Source organism: Myxine glutinosa, chromosome 11 (assembly GCF_964187855.1).
Source record: "Myxine glutinosa chromosome 11, kmMyxGlut1.1, whole genome shotgun sequence".
Taxonomy (NCBI): Eukaryota; Metazoa; Chordata; class Myxini; order Myxiniformes; family Myxinidae; genus Myxine; species Myxine glutinosa.
This window is the reverse complement of record NC_136271.1, coordinates 127758937-127779990: the sequence shown is the minus strand read 5'-3', so window position 1 is coordinate 127779990 and position 21054 is coordinate 127758937. Positions and strand designations below refer to the sequence as shown.

Genomic DNA, 21054 nt, shown 5'->3' with positions numbered 1-21054 from the left:
TCGACAAACCATTTCTGTATGGACCTCGCTTTGTGCATGGGACCATTGCCATGCTGAAACAGGAAAGGGCCTTCCCCAAACTGTTGCCACAAAGTTGGAAGCACACAATCGTCTAGAATGTCATTGTGTTGCTGTAGTGTTAAGATTTCCCTCACTGGAACTAAGAGGCCTAGCCCAAACCATGAAAAACAGCCCCAGCCCATTATTCCTCCTCCACCAAGCTTTACAGTTGGCACTATGCATTTGGGCAGGTAGCGTTCTCATGGCATCCACCAAACCCAGATTTGTCCGTCGGACTGCCAGGTGGTGAAGCATGATTCATCACTCCAAAGAACGCATTTCCACTGCTCCAGAGTCCAATGGCGGCAAGCTTTACACCACTCCAGCCGATGCTTAGCTTTGCGCATGGTGATCTTAGGTTTGTGTGCGGCTGCTCTGCCATGGAATCCCATTTCATGAAGCTCCCGACGAACAGTTGTTGTGCTGACGTTGCTTCCAGAGGCAGTTTGGAACTCGGTAGTGATTGCTGTAACCGAGGACAGACGATTTTTACACGCTTCAGCACTCAGCAGTCCCATTCTGTGAGCTTGTGTGGCCTACCACTTTGCGGCTAAGCTGTTGTTGCTCCTAGACGTTTCCACTTCACAATAACAGCACTTATGGTTGACCGGGGCAGCTCTAGCAGGGCAGAAATTTGACGAACTGACTTGTTGGAAAGGTGGCATCCTATGACGGTGCCACGTTGAAAGTCACTGAGCTCATCAGTACGACCCATTGTACTGCCTATATTTGTCTATGGAGATTGCATGACTGTGTGCTTGATTGTATTTACCTGAAATGGGTGTGGCTGAAATAGCCAAATCTACTAATTAGAAGGGGTGTCCGCATACTTTTGGTCATCTAGTGTGTGTATGTATGTATGTATATATATATATATATATATATATATATATATATATATAGTGTGTGTGTGTGTGTGTGTGTGTGTGTGTGTGTGTGTGTGTGTGTGTGTGTGTGTGTGTGTGTGTGTGTGTGTGTGTGTGTGTGTGTGTAGCTGCTGAACCAACGAAAAGCACACAAGTAGTATGGGTATCGAGTCAGTAAGGTTCTGGGTAATAGCAGTCTAGAAGTAGTAGTAGTAGTAGTTGTACTAGCACTACTACATAGTTAATGGCCCCAATTATTTCTGCATTATTGTGGGGTCATCCAGGGAACGTTTTTGGTCCAAGTCTTTCACGAACCGACTGACCAATGCTGACATTCGACTGAAAGTGACAGTGATTTGTAATTTGGTCCTGGTTCCGACATTTTTGGAAGGACAATCTTAAAATGCATGGGATCTTAAAATGCACCAACCAATGCGAGCAAATGGGACACTCTGCTTAATGCCCATCCAAGGGACGGCACACACATCGATGCCTCATTAAAAACACCTGGACGACAGTTTATATCTGGGTCCGGATTCGAACCTCGGCTGGACAACTCATAGACCAGTGTGCGTATACCTCTAGGTCTAGGCCTTCCTGTTTACCATCCCATATATAACTTTATACACTTGATCCTCCATGAGCTTAGAGTTTGGGTTAAAAATAAGATACAAGTAAAACAGCAACAACAACATTTGTCCCATTGTGTGATGGTTATTTAATGGGATTACACACTAACGCAGTTTTACCTTATCTGATGTCTATAAATAGTCTTTATTTATGATATCAATGTGTGTGCCACACTTATTGGTTGAACATCAGCTTTGGCAGTTTCTAATATCTATTGGTTTTGAAATGAAACTCAGAGTAAACAGCTCTAATTAATGTTGCTGGGCTATTTTGCCAACACAAACCTCTACGAGTAATTTTACTAATGTCTATGTGTGTTTGAGAGTGGAGGGTCTGTTTGTTACCTTCGCAAAAGCGGAAGGTTATGTTTTGATCGCTGTGTATTTATTTGTATGTCTGTGTGTGTGTGTGTGTGTGTGTGTGTGTGTGTATGTTATTCGCATAACTCAAAAAGTATTCAACCGATTCGCATGAAATTTGGTGGGATGATAGGTTATTATCCGGGAACCATTTGATTAGATTTTGGAATCGATCGGGTCAAAGGTCAAGGTCAAGGTCATGAAAAGGTCAAAATCGTCTTTTTACCATAGCGCGGTCAATTTGTGTCCAATTTGTATGAAACTAATGCCAAAATGTTCAGAATTCAATGCCCAATCTTGTGATATGCGACATGACACTCTGACGTCATAACCCTTGTTAGCGGTTGGGGGCCAAAGGTCAGGGGGGTCACGCCCTTGCAAAATGTGCGGTTTTTTTAAAATCATAACGCGGTCAATTCGGATCCAAATTGGATGAAAGTAGATGTGTCATTCTTATGTGTCATGATGTTTTCGACTGTTGGTGCAATTTGAAGAGATGAAAAACAGAACATATATATATATATATGCATATTTTTTGTCATAACTCGGTCAATTCTTATCCGATTTGCATGAAATCAGCACCAAACTGTTCACTGTTCTGTTCCCTACACTCCCATGCCAAGTACAGAACAGTAGCTGCGGCGAAGGTATGCGCTCTACCGAGTGCCCGTTCTAGTTTGTTCCTTTAATTATGCCCTCAAACCCCTGGGCAAATTTCCCCAGATTTGCTGTGCCGCATTATTTTCACACGCAGAAGGTCATCGTCGCCGTGAGAAAAAACAACAACAACAACTTTCAAGCATTAATTAAATTGATGTAAAAAGATGAAATTCAGCACCTTCAGCGACCTCGGCTGTAGTCACGTGACGCGTGCCCGCCTCTCATCTGCCATTGGCCAGGGTAGATGCGCGCCACGCCCTCGGCCGTAAAAGGGGCCGAGCTTGGACTGTGTTTCATGACCCTCAAATGAAAGGTCTGTTTGATATGTTATGGCTGGAACTATGTCGGATGATCACGAGTATGTTCGAATAAAATACCAACAATGTACACTCGAGACAACAATCCAGGCAACATTGAAAAGTCCTGACATAACGACATCAGGCAAATACTACCAAACTGTTTTACATACATTTTATTTATATATATATATATATATTGTTGCGGATTCGGAGTACGGCGCTGCCCTTACCAAGGTGGGGGGGGGGGGGTTAATCCCCTTGTCTTTTACACTGGCCGTCTCCGATCCTGGAAACTATGACGTCACTCCCGGTCGGTAGTAGCCAGGGTCATTAGTCAATGAAGTCCCAAATACCTGCGTACTAAGACCGGCCATAAGCGAGGAGATAATTTCCACCCGAGCCACAGCGTTAATGGATACGCCGAGCGAAGCGAGCTGCGACTCGGGCCGTTAACAAATGACTAAACCCGATCCTGAGCGATTCCGAAATCGTGCCACAGGTACTCAATTGGAAGAAAAGACGGAGGCGATCGGATTAGGAAAACCAAGAAGGAACAAGGTACATTTATTAACAAACCAAAGAGAAGAGGAAAGGTAAAGAATGTACAAGAAGAAGAAGAGCAAAAGGACACAGGGCAATCTTAACTATACAGTCTTACTTACAACCCCGGACAAACAGACAGACTTACACGGGATGGTAGCTGGTAGGGGAGGAAGGTCCTGGCAGATGGGTCCAGGCAGGTAGGCTCCGTCCAGGCTCCGGGTCCGCGGGCGAAGAACGGCAGGCAGCTTCGCGTGTCGTTGGCGCGCAACCGGTCCTTACATTTGCGAGGGTCTCGAATGCTGCGCACGTATAGCGTGCCGAACGCTCTCTCTCTCTCCCGATCAATCAAGGTCCGTATCAAACAGGCAGTTCATATCAAACGATGGTTCCCTGCGTAGTTCGTTGAAACAAGCGCGCCTCCGCGCTGTCCTCTGTATAACGTTACAATCAGACGTCTCCGCGCAATTCCTTCAATAGCAACGGTCCCCTGCGCAGTTCCTTCATCATCAGCCGTCCCCGCACAGTCCGTGATAGGGCTTGGCGCGTGCGCTTATATAGTGCGCTTATAGATCAATCCGCGCCATGCCCGCCAGCGAGCTCACCTCTGCCCTGGTTGGTGAGCGAGGGCTCACCGGCTCCGCCCTTGATGGCTCGTTGACAGGGGCCGTTGCCTCGTTCTTAGCGCTCCGCCCCCTTCTTCTCCAAGCTTGACCGCGTGCATAATGGCGTTTGGAGCGAGGCAGCGAACGCTGCTGTGCGAGCAGAGGCGCGTAACACAATTTGGAGAGAGAGACTGGCAAAATGGATGGAATGGGGCCTATCTTATTTAATTAATGCAACGCAGATTCAACTATTGGGAACACAGCCTTATCTGAAACACATACTAAGGAAATAACTGACAGTCCTATGGTGTCCTACGTGTTGCATATGGACTAACTATGGGTGCGACCTTTGACCTTATTAAATGATGGGATATTTACAAGAGTTATTATTTATTTACAAAAGTGAGGGTTCTAAAAACCGCAACAATATATTTATATATATTTATTTATATATATATATTTATATTTATATATATTTATATTTATATATATTTATATTTATGACTTTCCTTATTTATAACTTCATTCGATATAAAATGACAATCTTTCTGATGCTTTGCCAAAGTCTAAATAACCCGATATTGATCAGGTGACCAAACTTGTATAAGTTAAACTGCAACCGAGTCATGTCGGACCCCTCATGTTTAAATACATCGGTATTCAAATCGGAAATCTGTTTATTACAAGGCCGATGCAGAGATATGAACCACATTTTGAAGTTTACCCTTTTTGTTGACCATGAAAAGAGGGAGATTGGAGGGTGGGAAATCATGGGATATCAGTGACAGTGATTTGTAGTGGTGGATTGGAAGTGGGCATGAACAGTAGGATTTAAATCAAAGAGGGGCAGAGTTCGTCAGCCAGGCAGGAATGAGTGATTGATTGATAAATAAAAGAGGGGTGGAGTTAGTCCGGCAGGCAGGAATGAGTGAGTGAGTGAGTGAGTGATTGATTGATAAGTAAAAGAGGGGTGGAGTTAGTCCGGCAGGCAGGAATGAGTGAGTGAGTGATTGATTGATAAATAAAAGAGGGGCGGAGTTAGTCCGGCAGGCAGGAAGAAGTGATTTCTTGATAAATAAAAGAGGGGCAGAGTTCGTCAGCCAGGCAGGAATGAGTGAGTGAGTGATTGATTGATAAATAAAAGAGGGGCGGAGTTAGTCCGGCAGGCAGGAATGAGTGAGTGAGTTATAGGTTGATAAATAAAAGAGACGCGGAGTTAGTCCGGCAGGCGGGAATAAGTGATTTATTGATAAATAAAAGAGGGGCAGATTTCGTCAGCCAGGCAGGAATGAGTGATTGATTGATAAATAAATGAGGGGCGGAGTTAGTCCGGCAGGCAGGAATGAGTGAGTGATTGATTGATAAATAAAAGAGGGGTGGAGTTCGTCAGCCAGGCAGGAATGAGTGAGAGTGATTGATCGATAAATAAAAGAGGGGCGGAGTTAGTCCGGCAGGCAGGAATGAGTGAGTGAGTGATTGATTGATAAATAAAAGATGGGTGGAGTTGGTCAGCCAGGCAGGAATGAGTGAGTGGTTGATTGATAAATAAAAGAGGGGTGGAGTTAGTCTGGCAGGCAGGAATGAGTGATTTATTGATAAATAAAAGAGGGGCAGAGTTAGTCAGCCAGGCAGGAATGAGTGAGTGAGTGATTGATAAATAAAAGAGGGGCAGAGTTAGTCCAGCAGGCAGGAATGAGTGAGTGAGTGATTGATTGATAAATAAAAGATGGGCGGAGTTAGTCAGCCAGGCAGGAATGAGTGAGTGGTTGATTGATAAATAAAAGAGGGGTGGAGTTAGTCTGGCAGGCAGGAATGAGTGATTTATTGATAAATAAAAGAGGGGCGGAGTTAGTCAGCCAGGCAGGAATGAGTGAGTGAGTGATTGATAAATAAAAGAGGGGCAGAGTTAGTCCAGCAGGCAGGAATGAGTGAGTGAGTGAGTGGTTGATTGATAAATAAAAGAGGGGTGGAGTTAGTCCGGCAGGCAGGAATGAGTGAGTGGTTGATTGATAAATAAAAGAGGGGTGGAGTTAGTCCGGCAGGCAGGAATGAGTGAGTGATTGATTGATAAATAAAAGAGGGGCGGAGTTAGTCAGCCAGGCAGGAATGAGTGAGTGATTGATAAATAAAAGAGGGGCGGAGTTTGTCCGGCAGGCAGGAATGAGTGAGTGGTGGATTGATAAATAAAAGAGTGGCGGAGTTAGTCAGCCAGGCAGGAATGAGTGAGTGATTAATAAATAAAAGAGGGGCGGAGTTAGTCCGGCAGGCAGGAATGAGTGAGTGATTGATTGATAAATAAAAGAGGGGCGGAGTTAGTCAGCCAGGCAGGAATGAGTGAGTGATTGATTGATAAATAAAAGAGGGGCGGAGTTAGTCCGGCAGGCAGGAATGAGTGAGTGATTGATTGATAAATAAAAGAGGGGCGGAGTTAGTCAGCCAGGCAGGAATGAGTGAGTGAGTGATTGATTAATAAAAGAGGGACGGAGTTTGTCCGGCAGGCAGGAATGAATGAATGAGTACGTGATTGATTGATGCTGAGCGATTGAGGATGGCGTTTGTTTGAATGCAATTCCAGTCCTGATTCCACAACGTCACTTTGCCCAGAGCGCAATTAAATATGCGGCAGGAAAAACAAATGCACTCATTGCGATTTGTGTGTTTGGAACATGAGTGAGAAGACTTGTTTTTGTCAAAATTGCCCGAGAGTGTTCCATGTCATACGATTACCTTAAATGACATATACTCCCCTCTTTGTTTCCTTTACAGTTCATTTTAAGTAGTCCCCTCCCCCTCCCCCTGTTAAATGTCTTTCAGACTTTCCATCTCGAAGATGCACCTGCAATTACAGCCTACATTGCTTAATTGTACCTGAATAGGCAAGGCAGTAAGAGACTTGTGTAGATAATGATATCCAATAAAGAAGAAGCCATTCAAAGCTCCCTGCTGTGTCTGAAGTGCTAAGTGCATGTCCTGTTCAGACCAAAATGGCGCTGATTGGAATGCCAGACCCAGCTCCATGATATCGTCTGCTCTGCTCTCTGGAGTGTGCCTAAATTATTAAACTATGTGAAATGGATCATTCTTTACATTGGAATCGGTGGTGTTCAGTTCTTGACAAAACGGATGGAGACGTATACGACGTTTATGAGGATGATAATTATGAATCCGCTTATGCTAATGTACCTGTTCATTATGTTGCCCATAAGTATGATGAATTTACTCATCGTTGTGTTTATGAGCCAATGAATGCCGAGTTGACGTCACATGTGCTGAGCTGTGGTTGTATCGCGTTGCTGGGCCAGGATAAACGGAGTGGCCTTTTGTCACCACATTCAGAATCTGGTGTTGTCCCAGAAGGGGGTGCTGCATGCTGGAGCACGCTACTTTGAGGCTGGATGTTTTATGTACAATGTAGGATTAAAAGAGAAGACAGCTGGCCGAGCCAAATTCTAAATTTCCTGTGCTGGTTTGGTCATTGCTGGGAGTGCGGCTGTGCCACAGATGCAGTGCCCCCGGTTCCTGGTACTCATTTTGCCAACCTCGGAAGGGTGACGATCTCCCGCCTCTGGAACAAACTCCCTCACTCTCTTCAATCCCACTCCTCCCTCCAGGTCTTTAAAACAGCTGTTCACCCTCATCTCTTATCTTCCCCCATCCATAACCTTGATCTTTCCTGCCCCCGTTAATGCACCCCAGATCCACTTTTTTGAAATTCCGACCTCTTACCTGGAAGTCCTAGCAATGTCCATGTGCTTTTTACCTCTCCCACCCCCCTCCCCTTCCCATGCCTCCTCCCCCCCATCCCATGCCTCCTCCCCCCAAGCCCTCTCCCTCCCACACATCTCCCAATGTCCCTGCTCTCCATCTTGTTCTCCCGCTCCCTTTATCATATTTTATGTTTTATGTGTCAGTTTGTCTTTTTGTGATTAATGTTAGCTCTTTCACGAGCCTCGATCTTGTATACAAAAAAAAAAAAAGTTGGTCATAAGCAAGAAGCCGATTCTTTTTGGGGTCAAAAGGTCAATAGGTCAACATAGGCCAAAGGTCACCAACTTTGTCAAATTTCTAAAATCCTCAATTATCATCTGATTGACTTAAAATTTGAAGAGGATTTGCATATATAGTCACTGAATTCAACCACCAACTATGTTTTATGTTTTTGGTCAACATAGGCCAAAAGGTCAACATAGGCCAAATTTCTAAAATCCTCAATTTAAATCCTCAAAAAAAAAATATCCCACCTGCTAAAATTTAACGGCTCGATTTGTCAATAGGTTCATGTAAACTTACGACTAGAGCGAAGTTGATAGCGCCATCGCAAATTCACTCGCTTCCCACATAAAGCAAAGTTGAACGATGGCAAAAAGTTCCACCAAGAATGACCCAATGTTAAAGTTTGAGTTAAAATTTTCCCCCGTTTTGACCCCTCTAACCCAAAGTACCCACCCGAATGAAAAAAAAATCGTTACATATTTAATGCTTTCCCCAATCCTGATTGGATATACAACGTTTCATTACCTCCGCCACCATAGGTGGATGGAGGTTATGTTTTCACCCGTCTGTCTTGTCCGTTTGTCTGTCCATTTGTGAACAAAATATCTCAAAAATATGTGGACGGATTCGTACAAAATTTGGCAGTGATGTCGCGTATGTGACAAGGACGAAATAATTCGATTTTGGTGAAGATCCGGATTCCGATCCGGCTACTAGAATTTTTTAAGTGATTCTTCACCATTGGGAGTTCGGGCCAAAACAATACATAGCAGGATATCTGAAAATGTTATTGACGGATTTGGACGAAACTTGGTGGAGAGGTTGGGTGTCTGACAAGGACGATTCGTTTCGATTTTGGTGAAGATTTGAATATGGATTCAGATATGATAATTATTTATTTTTTAAGTGCTTCTTCACCATTGAGAGATAGGGCTAAAACCAACATATATCAGGATATCCCAAAATGTTGTGGACGGATTTGGACAAAACTTGGTGAACAGGTTGTGTATGTGACAAGGAAGAATCGATTCAATTTTGGTGAAGATCTGGATCTGGATCCGGCTTGTAGAAAATTTTAATTGATTCTTCACTATTGGGAGATTGGGCCAAAAACGATACAAAGCAGGATATCTCAAAAACTTGTGGACGGATGATTTTGATTAATTATGATTCTGTATTGTGATTTCTGGTTTACTCTGGGATACAAAACGTAAACTGTTCACCTGGCGGAGGTATGCTCTCTACTGAGGGCCGTTCTAGTTTGAAAAATGTTTTAAAATGTGCCCATATTTTCATTTTTCGCTATTTCACCTTTTTACACTGCCCAATGGGGCGGGGCCAAAATGATACTGCTTTTGAACTTCCGTGCCACGTGGTAATAATAACTAACAAGTTTGATGAATTTCTGCCCAACAATTTAGGGGGAGATCGTGTGACGGACGGACGGGTGGTCAGACAGACGGAGCCGATTACAATATCCCCCCCATTTTCTTTTCTTCAGAAACCATGGGGATAATAAAAACAATGTCCGGTACCCCTCGCACTGTTCTTCAAAACCCCAAAGATGAATGAACGTCCAAAAATATTTGTTTTGAAACGTGATTTGCTTATGATATGATGTCGTTAAGTTAAGCCGCATTTCTCCCAAACTTTAATGCATTTTGAGGGTATGGTATGGACACATCGGGATGCAGACCTAGAGCTGTGCATGGAAAATGAAAATTCTGGACACTGATTCTTCCTTCTGTGTGAACACTCATGTCGAGTCAAAATGAAGCCTGTCAGGGTTGTCTGCTCTTTTACTTGCGTCATCTACTGTCTCTTTGTCCGTCTGTATCAACAACCTGTCAATGTATACCTATCCATGGCCCAATCACTGCTGTGAGCCATATTTTACGCAAGTTTGATGAGTTTTTAAGCCTGGTGTTTGCTTAGCGGTTAGGGTGCTGGCTTGGGATCCTAGGATCCTAGGATCCTGGGTTCGAATCCCGGTCGATCGCTGAATTAACGCCAGGGGGGTTGACTCAGCCTGTTATCCTTCTGAAGTCGGCAAATTGAGTACCAGCTTGCTGGGATTAATGATCCTGGTGTGTACCCCAATTTAGATTAGGTACGCCATATCCCTGCGCACTGTAAGGTTTGGCATCAGGAAGGGCATCCGGCGATAAAAACATTGCTTCAAACAGGGAACCATGATTGTAATGGGGCCTGCAAGGCTAACCCCCGCTCTAGCAGGGAAAAATTGCCTTAAAACGATCATTCATTCATATTCATCCAAAACCTTGATCTTTTCTACCCCAGATACACTATTTTGAAATTCCGACTTCTTTCCTGGAAGTCCTAGCAGTGTCCATGTGTTTTATACCTCTCCCATCCTCCCCCTCACCCCCTTCCCACGCCTCCTCCCCCCAAGACCTCTCCCTCCCACAGATCTCCCGATGTCCCTGCTCTCTGCTGTTGTACTTGTGTCCTTCCCTCTCTCTCCCCATCTTGTCCCCCGCTCCCTTTATTATATGTTTTATGTCGTTTTTTTTTTTTCGTGATTAATGATAGCTCTTACACGAGCCTCGATCTTGTACACAAAAAAAAAAAAAAAGCCTATTTCCAGAAAATCCAACAAAACGATGTTGAAAAATGACACGCAACATTGCACCATGATGAAGCACAAGGGCAGCTCGGCACATGTTTGAGAACATGTGAAGGACAGGGTTTTTTGGGGGTTTTTTTTTTGTCTCGATGAATCAAGGGGGAAACTCGTGAGACGTCTCCTCCACCCGTTTCCCATTTGCCCTTGCTCGGCTCCCGTCGTTCCCTGGATTGGATACACTTCGATTCAAGGGCAGATCGTTTTGCTTCGGGAAAGCGTATACGGGCTCGGATAAACACAGGACGAGAGACACAAGCGATGATACGATTGTCTGGGCAGGAGCTACTTCCACATAAAAGATTTTCTTTCCCCCCAGTTATCCCTTCCTCCTCTTCTAACCCTAACTCTTCTCTTACATCCCGGATCCAATTTAGCGCAATTATTTTGCTTGCTTATTGGCAGTTATTTATTTGAGTTTGTGTTGCATGTTCATTAGCATGTTTAATGCAAGGTTTCTTTTCTCCAATTACATGATTACGCCGTGTCTTTTTAATTTGCGTTGGCAGTTAATAAGCATGTTACAGTTCATCTGCATGGTGTTGCTTTGCATTTGCATGAACATCACTTTTCACCGACTCTCCGAAGAGAGTCCTACGGGCCGAGTAGGTTTTAGTCCCTATCACTGAATGATGATCAGAATTTTTTTATTGAAAACAAATCAGGATAAGAGGTTAATGCAATGACGGAGGGGATAAAGGAAGGTAATCAGATATTTACCTGTTTTAGATCGCCTGCTGGTTGGATGATTAGCGGGGTGCCAAAACCAGAGGTTTTTCATGCATTCTCAGCTCTGTACCTGTTTGAATGGTTTTGTGGGTCCAGAGCAGCAGCGAATGTTCCGATATCCAGGCAAGCCGTCGAGATAGTCACGGGAGAGTCATATAGTGAGCTTGCAAGCTCCTTCCCAAGGTGGCAGTGGGAGAGAAATCTGGAAGCGACATCACCGATTCAACAGAAAGGATGATCCCAAGTTGCTTAAACAATAATGTGTAAACAAATGGTTAAAAAATGATGTAATAGGTTGACAATAACAACAATAAACTAGAATATCACTCGGTAGATGGCATAGCTCCGCCAAGTTCCTGTCTTTTCTTGCCTAATAGGTGGAAGCTCATGCCTAATAGGTGCACAAGCTCATGCCTAATAGGTGGCGCCTATGCAACTGTTTAGCCAGCACAGCCATATATACAGTATATATATATATATTTTTTTTTTTATAAACAGGAATCAAATTCCTGCGAGGGGCTAACAACAACACAACAACATGCATTTTAAGGCCATTTTCCCTGCTAGCGCGGGGGTTAGCCTTGCGGTCCCCATGACAATCTTCTCCATTTTGCCCTATTTTCTGCATCTCTCCTTGTTAACCCCCTTGCCCGCATTTCTTCTTCCACCATCTTTAGCCAAGTCTTTCTCGGTCTTCCCCGTCCTCTACTTCCTTCTACATTCATTTCCATCACTACTACATCACTGCAAGGGGCTAAGTGTGAAAAAATTCTGACTCAATGCGGGGCTCAAACCACGGACCTCCGTTGATTAGGCGTCAACAGCCCACTGCGCTATTGAGCCAGCCGCAATCATTCTCAGAACTTTTCCACACTTAACACTGCGAGCTTTATAATGTCCGATGTCTTACGTGCCTGCTAGGCAGACCCCGAATGTTAGCGTAAGTATATATATATATATATGCGTATGTATGTGTGTATATGCAGAAGTGCTTTGAAGATTAAATCAATTTTTTATAAACAGAGTTGTTAGGGTTAGGAGGTTGGTTGGTTGATGGTTGGTTGATGTAATGGTTGACGAAATGGATGGTTGCCGACACGGCGTTGATGGTTCGGTGAATATTTTTTATTTATTATTTAACTTTGTCAGGTAAAACGCATCTCACTATATGAGATCTGTGCCGGTGATAGATATACGCATTTCGCTATACCATATACGAGATCGGTGCCGGTGTGTGTGTTACTATGTGTGTGTTACTATGTGTGTGTGTGTGTGTGTGTGTGTGTGTGTGTGTGTGTGTGTGTGTGTGTGTGTGTGTGTGTGTGTGTGTGTGTGTGTGTGTTAGTGTTACTATGTGTGTGTGTGTTAGTGTTACTATGTGTGTGTGTGTGTTACTGTGTGTGTGTGTGTGTGTGTGTGTGTGTGTGTGTGTGTGTGTGTGTGTGTCACTGTACCTAAGGCAAAACTAACAAGGACGAACAAAGGCAGGAGTGTGACTTTCCATCGGTAAGGCTTCAAACACAAACACTGTTACTGTGTGTGCTATTGTGTGTGTGTTACTGTCGTATATGTGTGTGTTACTGTGTGTTACTGTGTATGTGTGCATGTGTGTTACTGTTTGTATGTGTGTGTGTTCCTGAAACTGAACAAAACTGTCAGCTGAAGGAGCAAAAGAATGTCATTGTCTTACACGAATGGTTTATTAAATTGCAAAGCATAGTCTGGTACTTCGTAAGCAATTTGTGAGTGTAACTTCCATGGGATAGAAGTGTCACTCCACTGCATCAGAGTCCACTGTAGCTGCGATCTATTTTTAAAATTCCCTCTGGATGATGGACCCAGATTGCATATATCATATTCCCGTGAGGAAGTGATTCATTGTTACCCGGCAACGCCAGGTACTTTTGCTCATATATAAATTAAATTAACCATCTCAGACGGTGTCTGTGCCTGCCTATCAACCTGGTACCCTGCCTAAATTAACCATCTCAGACGGTGTCTGTGCCTGCCTATCAACCTGGTACCCTGCCTAAATTAACCATCTCAGACGGTGTCTGTGGCTGCCTATCAACCTGGTACCCTGCCTAAATTAACCATCTCAGACGGTGTCTGTGCCTGCCTATCAACCTGGTACCTTGCCTAAATTAACCATCCCAGACGGTGTCTGTGGCTGCCTATCAACCTGGTACCTTGCCTAAATTAACCATCTCAGACGGTGTCTGTGGCTGCCTATCAACCTGGTACCTTGCCTAAATTAACCATCTTGCCTAAATTAATTAACAGTGTCTGTGACTGCCTTGCAACCTGTGATGTTGCGGAGTTATCTGCGGCTCGTCGGCTTCAGGGTCACCACCTTGGAAATGGGTTTGAGTACTCTCCTCGTGACCTCGCGACCCCTGAACCAGTAACAATATTATAGTACTGATAATGGTTCAGATATTGAGGTTACTGACCACATCTGAACATATAACCATGAATGGTTATACAAGGGGTTTTAGGGTAATCTTGCCCCACTTTATATAAATAATGTACGACTCACACTGATTTGGGATATAAAGGGGTATGTATGCTTGGGTGTGGTTGTACAAGCATGTGTATCCACATGTTTATCCATTTTATCCATGTGTATCCATTTAAGTTTGAAATGATTGTTTGGAAGAATAGTGGAGGCTGAATTGGAATTCTCCAGATTTCACCGGTTTCTTTTTATTAATTATCTTCTTTACTTTCTTCAACACAACAGGTGCTTTTCATCTTTCCAACACCATCTATCACATTAACCTCGCCTGTTATTCCATCGTTCAACATCTTTCCGGTCTCATCCCTGCACCATGTCATCGCGTGTGTTGCTGCGACAGCAACTTGCAAGAGAGCAGCTGCAGGAGCAAGAGAGACGCGAACATGAACAACGATGCCTCCTGCAACAGCAGCAACAGAATCTCCTGCAATGTGCAGGATCTCAATCGCTGCGATCTATGCCAGGCATGTCACTTGGACATTTGACGAATCCTTTCGCACAGCGGCCCCCAATGGCTGTCAGCCTTGCGGCACGACCACCCCCAAGTCCAGCAATCACCGTCAGTCTGCCCAACCGACCACCTCTTCCTCCAGTACCCATGGAAGTTCTGAAGGTAGGGGGACAATTCATACGTTACTTTGGAAGAATGTGTAAAAGCTACAATCCTTAAATTGAATGCAAAAAAGTTGGAATCACAATGGAATTAAGTTTATTTACATAGTACAAGCATGCATCTGAAGCAGTTTCCATAAAAATTAACATTCGTGTCTCAGTTGAGTCAGAACATTCAGGCTAGTTGTACTCCATGCCAACTTGGTAAGGGGTGAATCTTTAGCAGTCCTTCCGAGGGCACGTACATTGATGCCTCGCCCGACCTGAGAAACACCAGGTTCATAGTTTATAGCTGGGTCTGGATTTGAACCCAGGATGGAGAACTCAGAGGTGAGTGGACACACCTCTAGGCCATCCTGCCAGCCCGTTTTTTTTGTCCGTGCTCCATCTTTTTAAAATTCCGACTGTCAAGCAAGTAAGCACCACGTACCATTTTTAAGGTCTTTGGTATGACTCGGGTGGGATTCGGACCACCGGCCTCTCAGACTCAGAGCAGGTGCTCTAACCACAGGAATCCCCTGCCAATTATCATAAAAGGTGAATTGTTTTCACTTGGAAAATTTGTGTTGGTATAAAGAAAAGGCCAATAAATCTTATGCACTCAACTGGAGGCCATATTGTGTGTGTGTGTGTGTGTGTGTGTGTGTGTGTGTGTGTGTGTGTGTGTGTGTGTGTGTGTGTGTGTGTGTGTGTGTGTGTGTGTGTGCTGTTTTACTGGTGTCATCGTCTTTTCCTCTTGTTTATTCTTATTTGTTTTTCTTGTTTTTAAACTCCAGCACAAGTAATTTTCCTTTGCAAATGAAACAAATAGATATTTATCAATGCTTCATCAAAAAATGGTTGGAAGTATTGTGGCTTTTTTGTGGCTAAACATTATACTTTATTCCTGACAGGTACAAAGCCACCTGGAAAACCCTACACGCTACCACTTGCAGCAGTCTCAAAGGCAACAGGTCAAGCAGTTTCTTTCGACAACACTGGGCAACAAACTTGCCAACCAGACACTCTCAGGCCCACGCTCACCCCAGCACTCACAACACCATCAGCAGCATCTTCAGCTTCATCAGCATCATCAGCAGCAGCATCATCAACATCAACAATATCAACATCAACAACATCAACAGCATCAACAGCATCAACAACAGCAGCAACAGCAGCAGTACCAACAACAGCAGCAACAACAACAGCACCAACAACAACAGCAACAGCAACAACATTACCAGCAGAACCAGCAGCAGGCTTTACTTCCACCTTCACCTTTACACCCTCCTAGTGAGGGCCCAGGGATGGCCAGCGTTGGCAGCAGTGCACCCAACAGTCCTGTGACCTTGCTCAACATCAGTTCATGCACGGAGCACGAGGTATATAACACAAAACATCTCACCAATGAAACTTAAGAAACATTCCACAGTAAAATCAAAATCTACTCATCCTAGAATAAAGGAAACAGCCAACAGCTATGTGGAACTTGCAGATGTGCCAGACATTGGCCATATAGCAGATTAAATTTTTGAACAAAAATATGTCGATATAAAGGTAGATGCGAAATGTAATATAACTAGAACACCCACTCCCATAAGGGAGTGACAGGAATAGCCATGTTATTATCTGCTCTGGGTTATATAGATTACAGTAGATCTAGGTTCTGGTCTGTTAGACTGTGGTGGATGTGATAAGCATATAATGTGTGACACAAAAACGGCAACCACAAATATTTACCTTCAAATAGTCTTCTATAAAAGTGAAAATCAAGCAGGAAATCAGCAAAATGTGCAAACCAGAGCGAGCAAACAAAATGTCAGACTTTCACTTGCAAAGCGAGAGTTCAACATGGCAGAGATCCAAACGATGTTTGATTCGTTGTTGTTTTTTTTAACAAGTATATTTTTATAGGTATAATAATATAACTTGGATTATTATAATGAAATTATTATTATATAAATTATAATAATAAATTATATAAAATAATTGTAATTATTTAACAATAATAATTATATTATAATTTATATTATAATAATAATTGAAATTATAAATTATTACAAATTTATTTTTATTATATAATGAAAGTAGATACCCAAAAATGTGAATCAACGTGATCTCATGTAATAACAAACTGTGTACGTAAAAACAAAAACGGATCGCTGTATACTGTATCGCCATGACTTGCAAAAGAAGCCTGAAGTGCCCTTGCCAAGCAGCTTAAGCACTCAAGCAAGCACTCCAACAATACTGTTGAGATGCCTGGAGTGTCCCACAATGTCCAAATTAGACAAATGAACACTTTTCGTCGTCGGAACTGCTGTTGAGGTCATTTCCACAGTTAAAATTTTGAAATTAAGTTCGATCTTTGCGGAAATTAAATAAAGTCATGAACACTGGTGTTTATAAACATTGTAATGTACACAGGAATACAATGATTCATAGGTATAAAGATCAGCTATATTACCATTCGTAGATATGAAGTTTTATTGCACAGAAACCGACCTGTTCTGAGGCAAGGCATACTTGAGTTGAGCACACAAAATGGCAGAATTAAGACCCCCAAGCTGAATTACCTCAATGCAGGCTGACAAAAGATAAGTGTGTTAGTGTAAATAATCTTCAAAAGCACACCCAAACACCTATTTTTCATTCTTGCAATCCTTGGTGGTCAAGAAGTATGCATGCAAAGTTTGGGTCTGATAGGTTTCATGGTTTTGGAGTTATGGAGGAGAGGGACATACATACATACACACACACACAGCCTTTTATTATTGTATATATATATATATATATATATATATATATATATATATATATATATACATACGTATATATATATATATATACATACATATATATATATATATATATATATATATATATATATACATATATACATATATATATATGCATATATGCATATATACATATAGCCTGGTGTTGGCTAAGTGGTTAGGGTGCCGGCTTGGGATCCTAAGATCCTGGGTTCGAATCCTGGTCAATCGCTGAATTAATGCCAGGGGGATTGACTCAGCCCGTCATCCTTCCGAGGTCAGAAAATTGAGTACCAGCTTGCTGGGATGAATGACCACGGTGTGTACCCCGATTTAGAATAGGTACACTGTATCCCGGCACATCGTAAGAGCGTGACCAAGGGTTGGCATCAGGAAAGGCATCCGGCCATAAAAACATTGCCTCAAACAGGGAACCATGATTGTCATGGGGCCCGCAAGGCTAACCCCTGCTCTAGCGGGGAAAATGGCCTTAAAAACGATCATTCATATATATTATATACATATACATATACATATATATATATATTATATATATATATATATATATATATATATATATATATATATATATATATATATATATATATACAGTCATGTGAAAAAGTAAGTACACCCCATGTAAAGTTTTGACTTTTTCAACATATTTCAACATACAGCTATTTGATCTTCATTTCAACAATATTGATAGATAAAGGTGATATAATATAACAAATATAATGAAACATTTACATTTTGTAGTCCATTGTATAATTTAAATAAACATAAATGCAAATTTCACATGTGGAAAAAGTAAGTACACCCCTACATTTATCACTACTTCAAATACCTAAAATTAGAATCAGGTGCAGCAGCTCAGGTGCAAATGATTAGAACATCGTTAGAGAGGATCTTGGAGGAACCTGTCTGATTTAAACCTCAGACATTTCGTTTGGTTTGCTCTTTGTTGTTGAAGTGTGCCGCGTCACCATGCCTCGATCAAAAGAGCTCTCTGAGGCCTTCAGAAAGAAGGTTATAGATGCCTATGAGTCTGGGAAGGGATTTAAAAAGATCTCCAAACAATTTGAAATCAAACATTCGACTGTCCGGAAGATCATCTACAAGTGGAGAAGATTCCAAACAGCTGCCAACTTGTTCAGGCCAGGCCGCCCCAGCAAGTTCAGCCCGAGAGCAGACCGCAAGATGCTGAAAGAAGTCTCTAAGAACCCCAGAATGTCATCACGGGACCTACAGGTATCTCTTGCCACTGTTGATGTCAAAGTGCACGAGTCTACCATTAGAAAGAAGCTGCACAAATTTGATCTCCATGGGAGGTGTGCCAGGAGGAAACCTTTGCTGTCCAGAAAGAACAACAGGGCAAGACTAAAGTTTGCCAATGAACACCTAGGCAAAGACCATCACTTCTGGAACAATGTTCTCTGGACAGATGAGTCAAAGGTAGAGCTATTTGGCCACAGTACCAGAAGACATGATTGGCGAAAACCAAAGACAGCATTTGACCACAAGAACCTGATACCAACTGTAAAGCATGGTGGTGGAAATATTACAGTTTGGGGCAGCTTTGCTGCATCAGGGCCTGGGCAGCTCACCATCATCGAATTCACTATGACATCTTCATTGTACCAGAGGGTGCTTGAAGATAATGTGAGGCCATCTGTCGGAGAGTTGAAGCTCAACCGAAGGTGGACCTTGCAACATGACAATGACCCTAAACATACCAGTAAATTCACCAAGGAATGGCTGAAAAGAAAGAAATGGAGGGTTCTGGAATGGCCAAGTCAAAGCTCGGATCTAAATCCCATCGAGATGTTGTGGGGGGATTTGAAACGAGCTGCGCATGCAAGAAACCCCTCAAACATCGCACAGCTGAAATAATTCTGCATGGAGGAGTGGGCAAACATTTCTCCCAGTTGATGTCAGAGACTGGTAAACAGTTATAAGAAACGCCTACTTGAGGTTGTTTCTGCCAAAGGGGGCAATAACACCTATTCGAGCCAAGGGTGTACTTACTTTTTCCACCTGCGAAATTTGCATTTATGTTTATTTAAATTATACAATGGACTACAAAATGTAAATGTTTCATGATATTTGTTATATTATATCACCTTTATCTGTCAATATTGTTGAAATGAAGATCAAATAGCTGTATGTTGAAATATGTTGAAAAAGTCAAAACTTTACATGGGGTGTACTTACTTTTTCACGTGACTGGATTTAACTCACAACTGCTTTTGAGGTTAAATTTAATGTTCCTGACTGCAAACCTCATAATTGTTGATGAGCAGGGCAGAGACAATGTGTCAGCATGGCAGGCTACACTTGTTGCTAACATGTTGTGCAGCAATTGCTGGGGTGAGACTCAATATGTGTCTTGCTTCCTAGTCAAGTTAGGGTGTTCAACATATATATATATATATATATATATATATACACATATATATATATATATATATATATATATATATATATATATATATATATATACACATATATATATATATATATATATATATATATATATATATATATTTATTTATTTATATATATATACACAAAGAATTAAGTTAAGCACCCCCCCCGTTTTTTTACAACCTCGCACATTACAAGTTTGTTGTCGTCAAAACAGTGTAATATACCCATGATATTGCTATATTTTCTGGAGAAGTGATATTATGGTCACATAAAAACATAACAATCATGCCGTTTTCAATATTTTATTCTGAATAATTTAAGGTGAAATTTTTTGGGAATTTTAGGCATATTTTCACCTCAATTTAAGTATGGAGCTATAGGTCCATCACGGACAGTGTGGATGACGTTTATGTTTTCTAACGTACAGTCATTGTTCTGAGAAGACCTCTAGCGATCTTTGCGTCAATAACGTGTGTAGGACCCACGTGATCGGATCACTGACTCAACCAATCACTTTTTTTCACTTTGATCACTCAATTTCATCAATGGATAATTGCTAATAATAATAATAATAATGCATTTATTGTCATACCAATCATTATTTGATCTCACATACCTTAGAATATATGCCAATGTATACATATACACAAAGAATATATATTAGGGGGTGCTTACCTTAATTCGTTGTGTAGGGGTGCTTAACTTAATTCTTTGTGTATATATATGCAGTGCATTCAGAAAGTATTCAGACCCCTTCACTTTTTTCACATTTTGTTATGTTGCAGCCTTATGCTGAAATCGTTTAAATTCATTTTTTTCCCTCATAAATCTGCACTCAATACCCCATAATGACAAAGAGAAAACAGGATTTTAGAAAGTTTTGCAAATTTATTAAAAATAAAAAACTGAAATATCACATTTCCATAAGTATTCAGACCCTTTGTTATGACACTTGAAATTTAGCTGAGGTGCCTCCCATTTCTCTTGATCATCTTTGAGATGTTTCTACACCTTGATTGGAGTCCGCCTGTGGTAAATTCAATTGATTGGACATTATTTGGAAAGGCACACACCTGTCTATATAAGGTCTCACAGCTGACGATGCATATCAGAGCAAAAACCAAGCCATGCGGTCGAAGGAACTGCCTGCAGAGCTCAGAGACAGGATTCTGTCGAGGCACAGATTTGGGGAAGCCTACAAAAACATTTCTGCTGCATTGAAGGTTCCCAATAGCACAGTGGCTTCCATAATTCTTAAATGGAAGAAGTTTGGAACAACCAGGACTCTTCCTAGAGCTGGCCGCCTGACCAAACTGAACAATCGGGGGAGAAGGGCCTTGGTAAGAGAGGTGA

At 42.1% G+C, this 21054-nt stretch overlaps 1 protein-coding gene across 3 annotated transcripts in view; it reads left to right on the top strand.

The window, feature by feature from the left end:
* LOC137436885 (microphthalmia-associated transcription factor) overlaps positions 1-21054 on the top strand; it is a 100183-nt gene that overhangs the window by 49490 nt on the left and 29639 nt on the right. For 2 of the 3 annotated variants that reach the window (XM_068131091.2, XM_068131090.2), the window contains exons 3-4: positions 14129-14516; positions 15409-15876. In XM_068131091.2, the coding sequence (XP_067987192.2) occupies positions 14217-14516; positions 15409-15876 (768 nt within the window). In that variant the 5' untranslated portion in view covers positions 14129-14216. The remainder of the gene's footprint in view (positions 1-14128; positions 14517-15408; positions 15877-21054) is intronic. The other variant, XM_078787105.1, reaches the window with a different exon arrangement.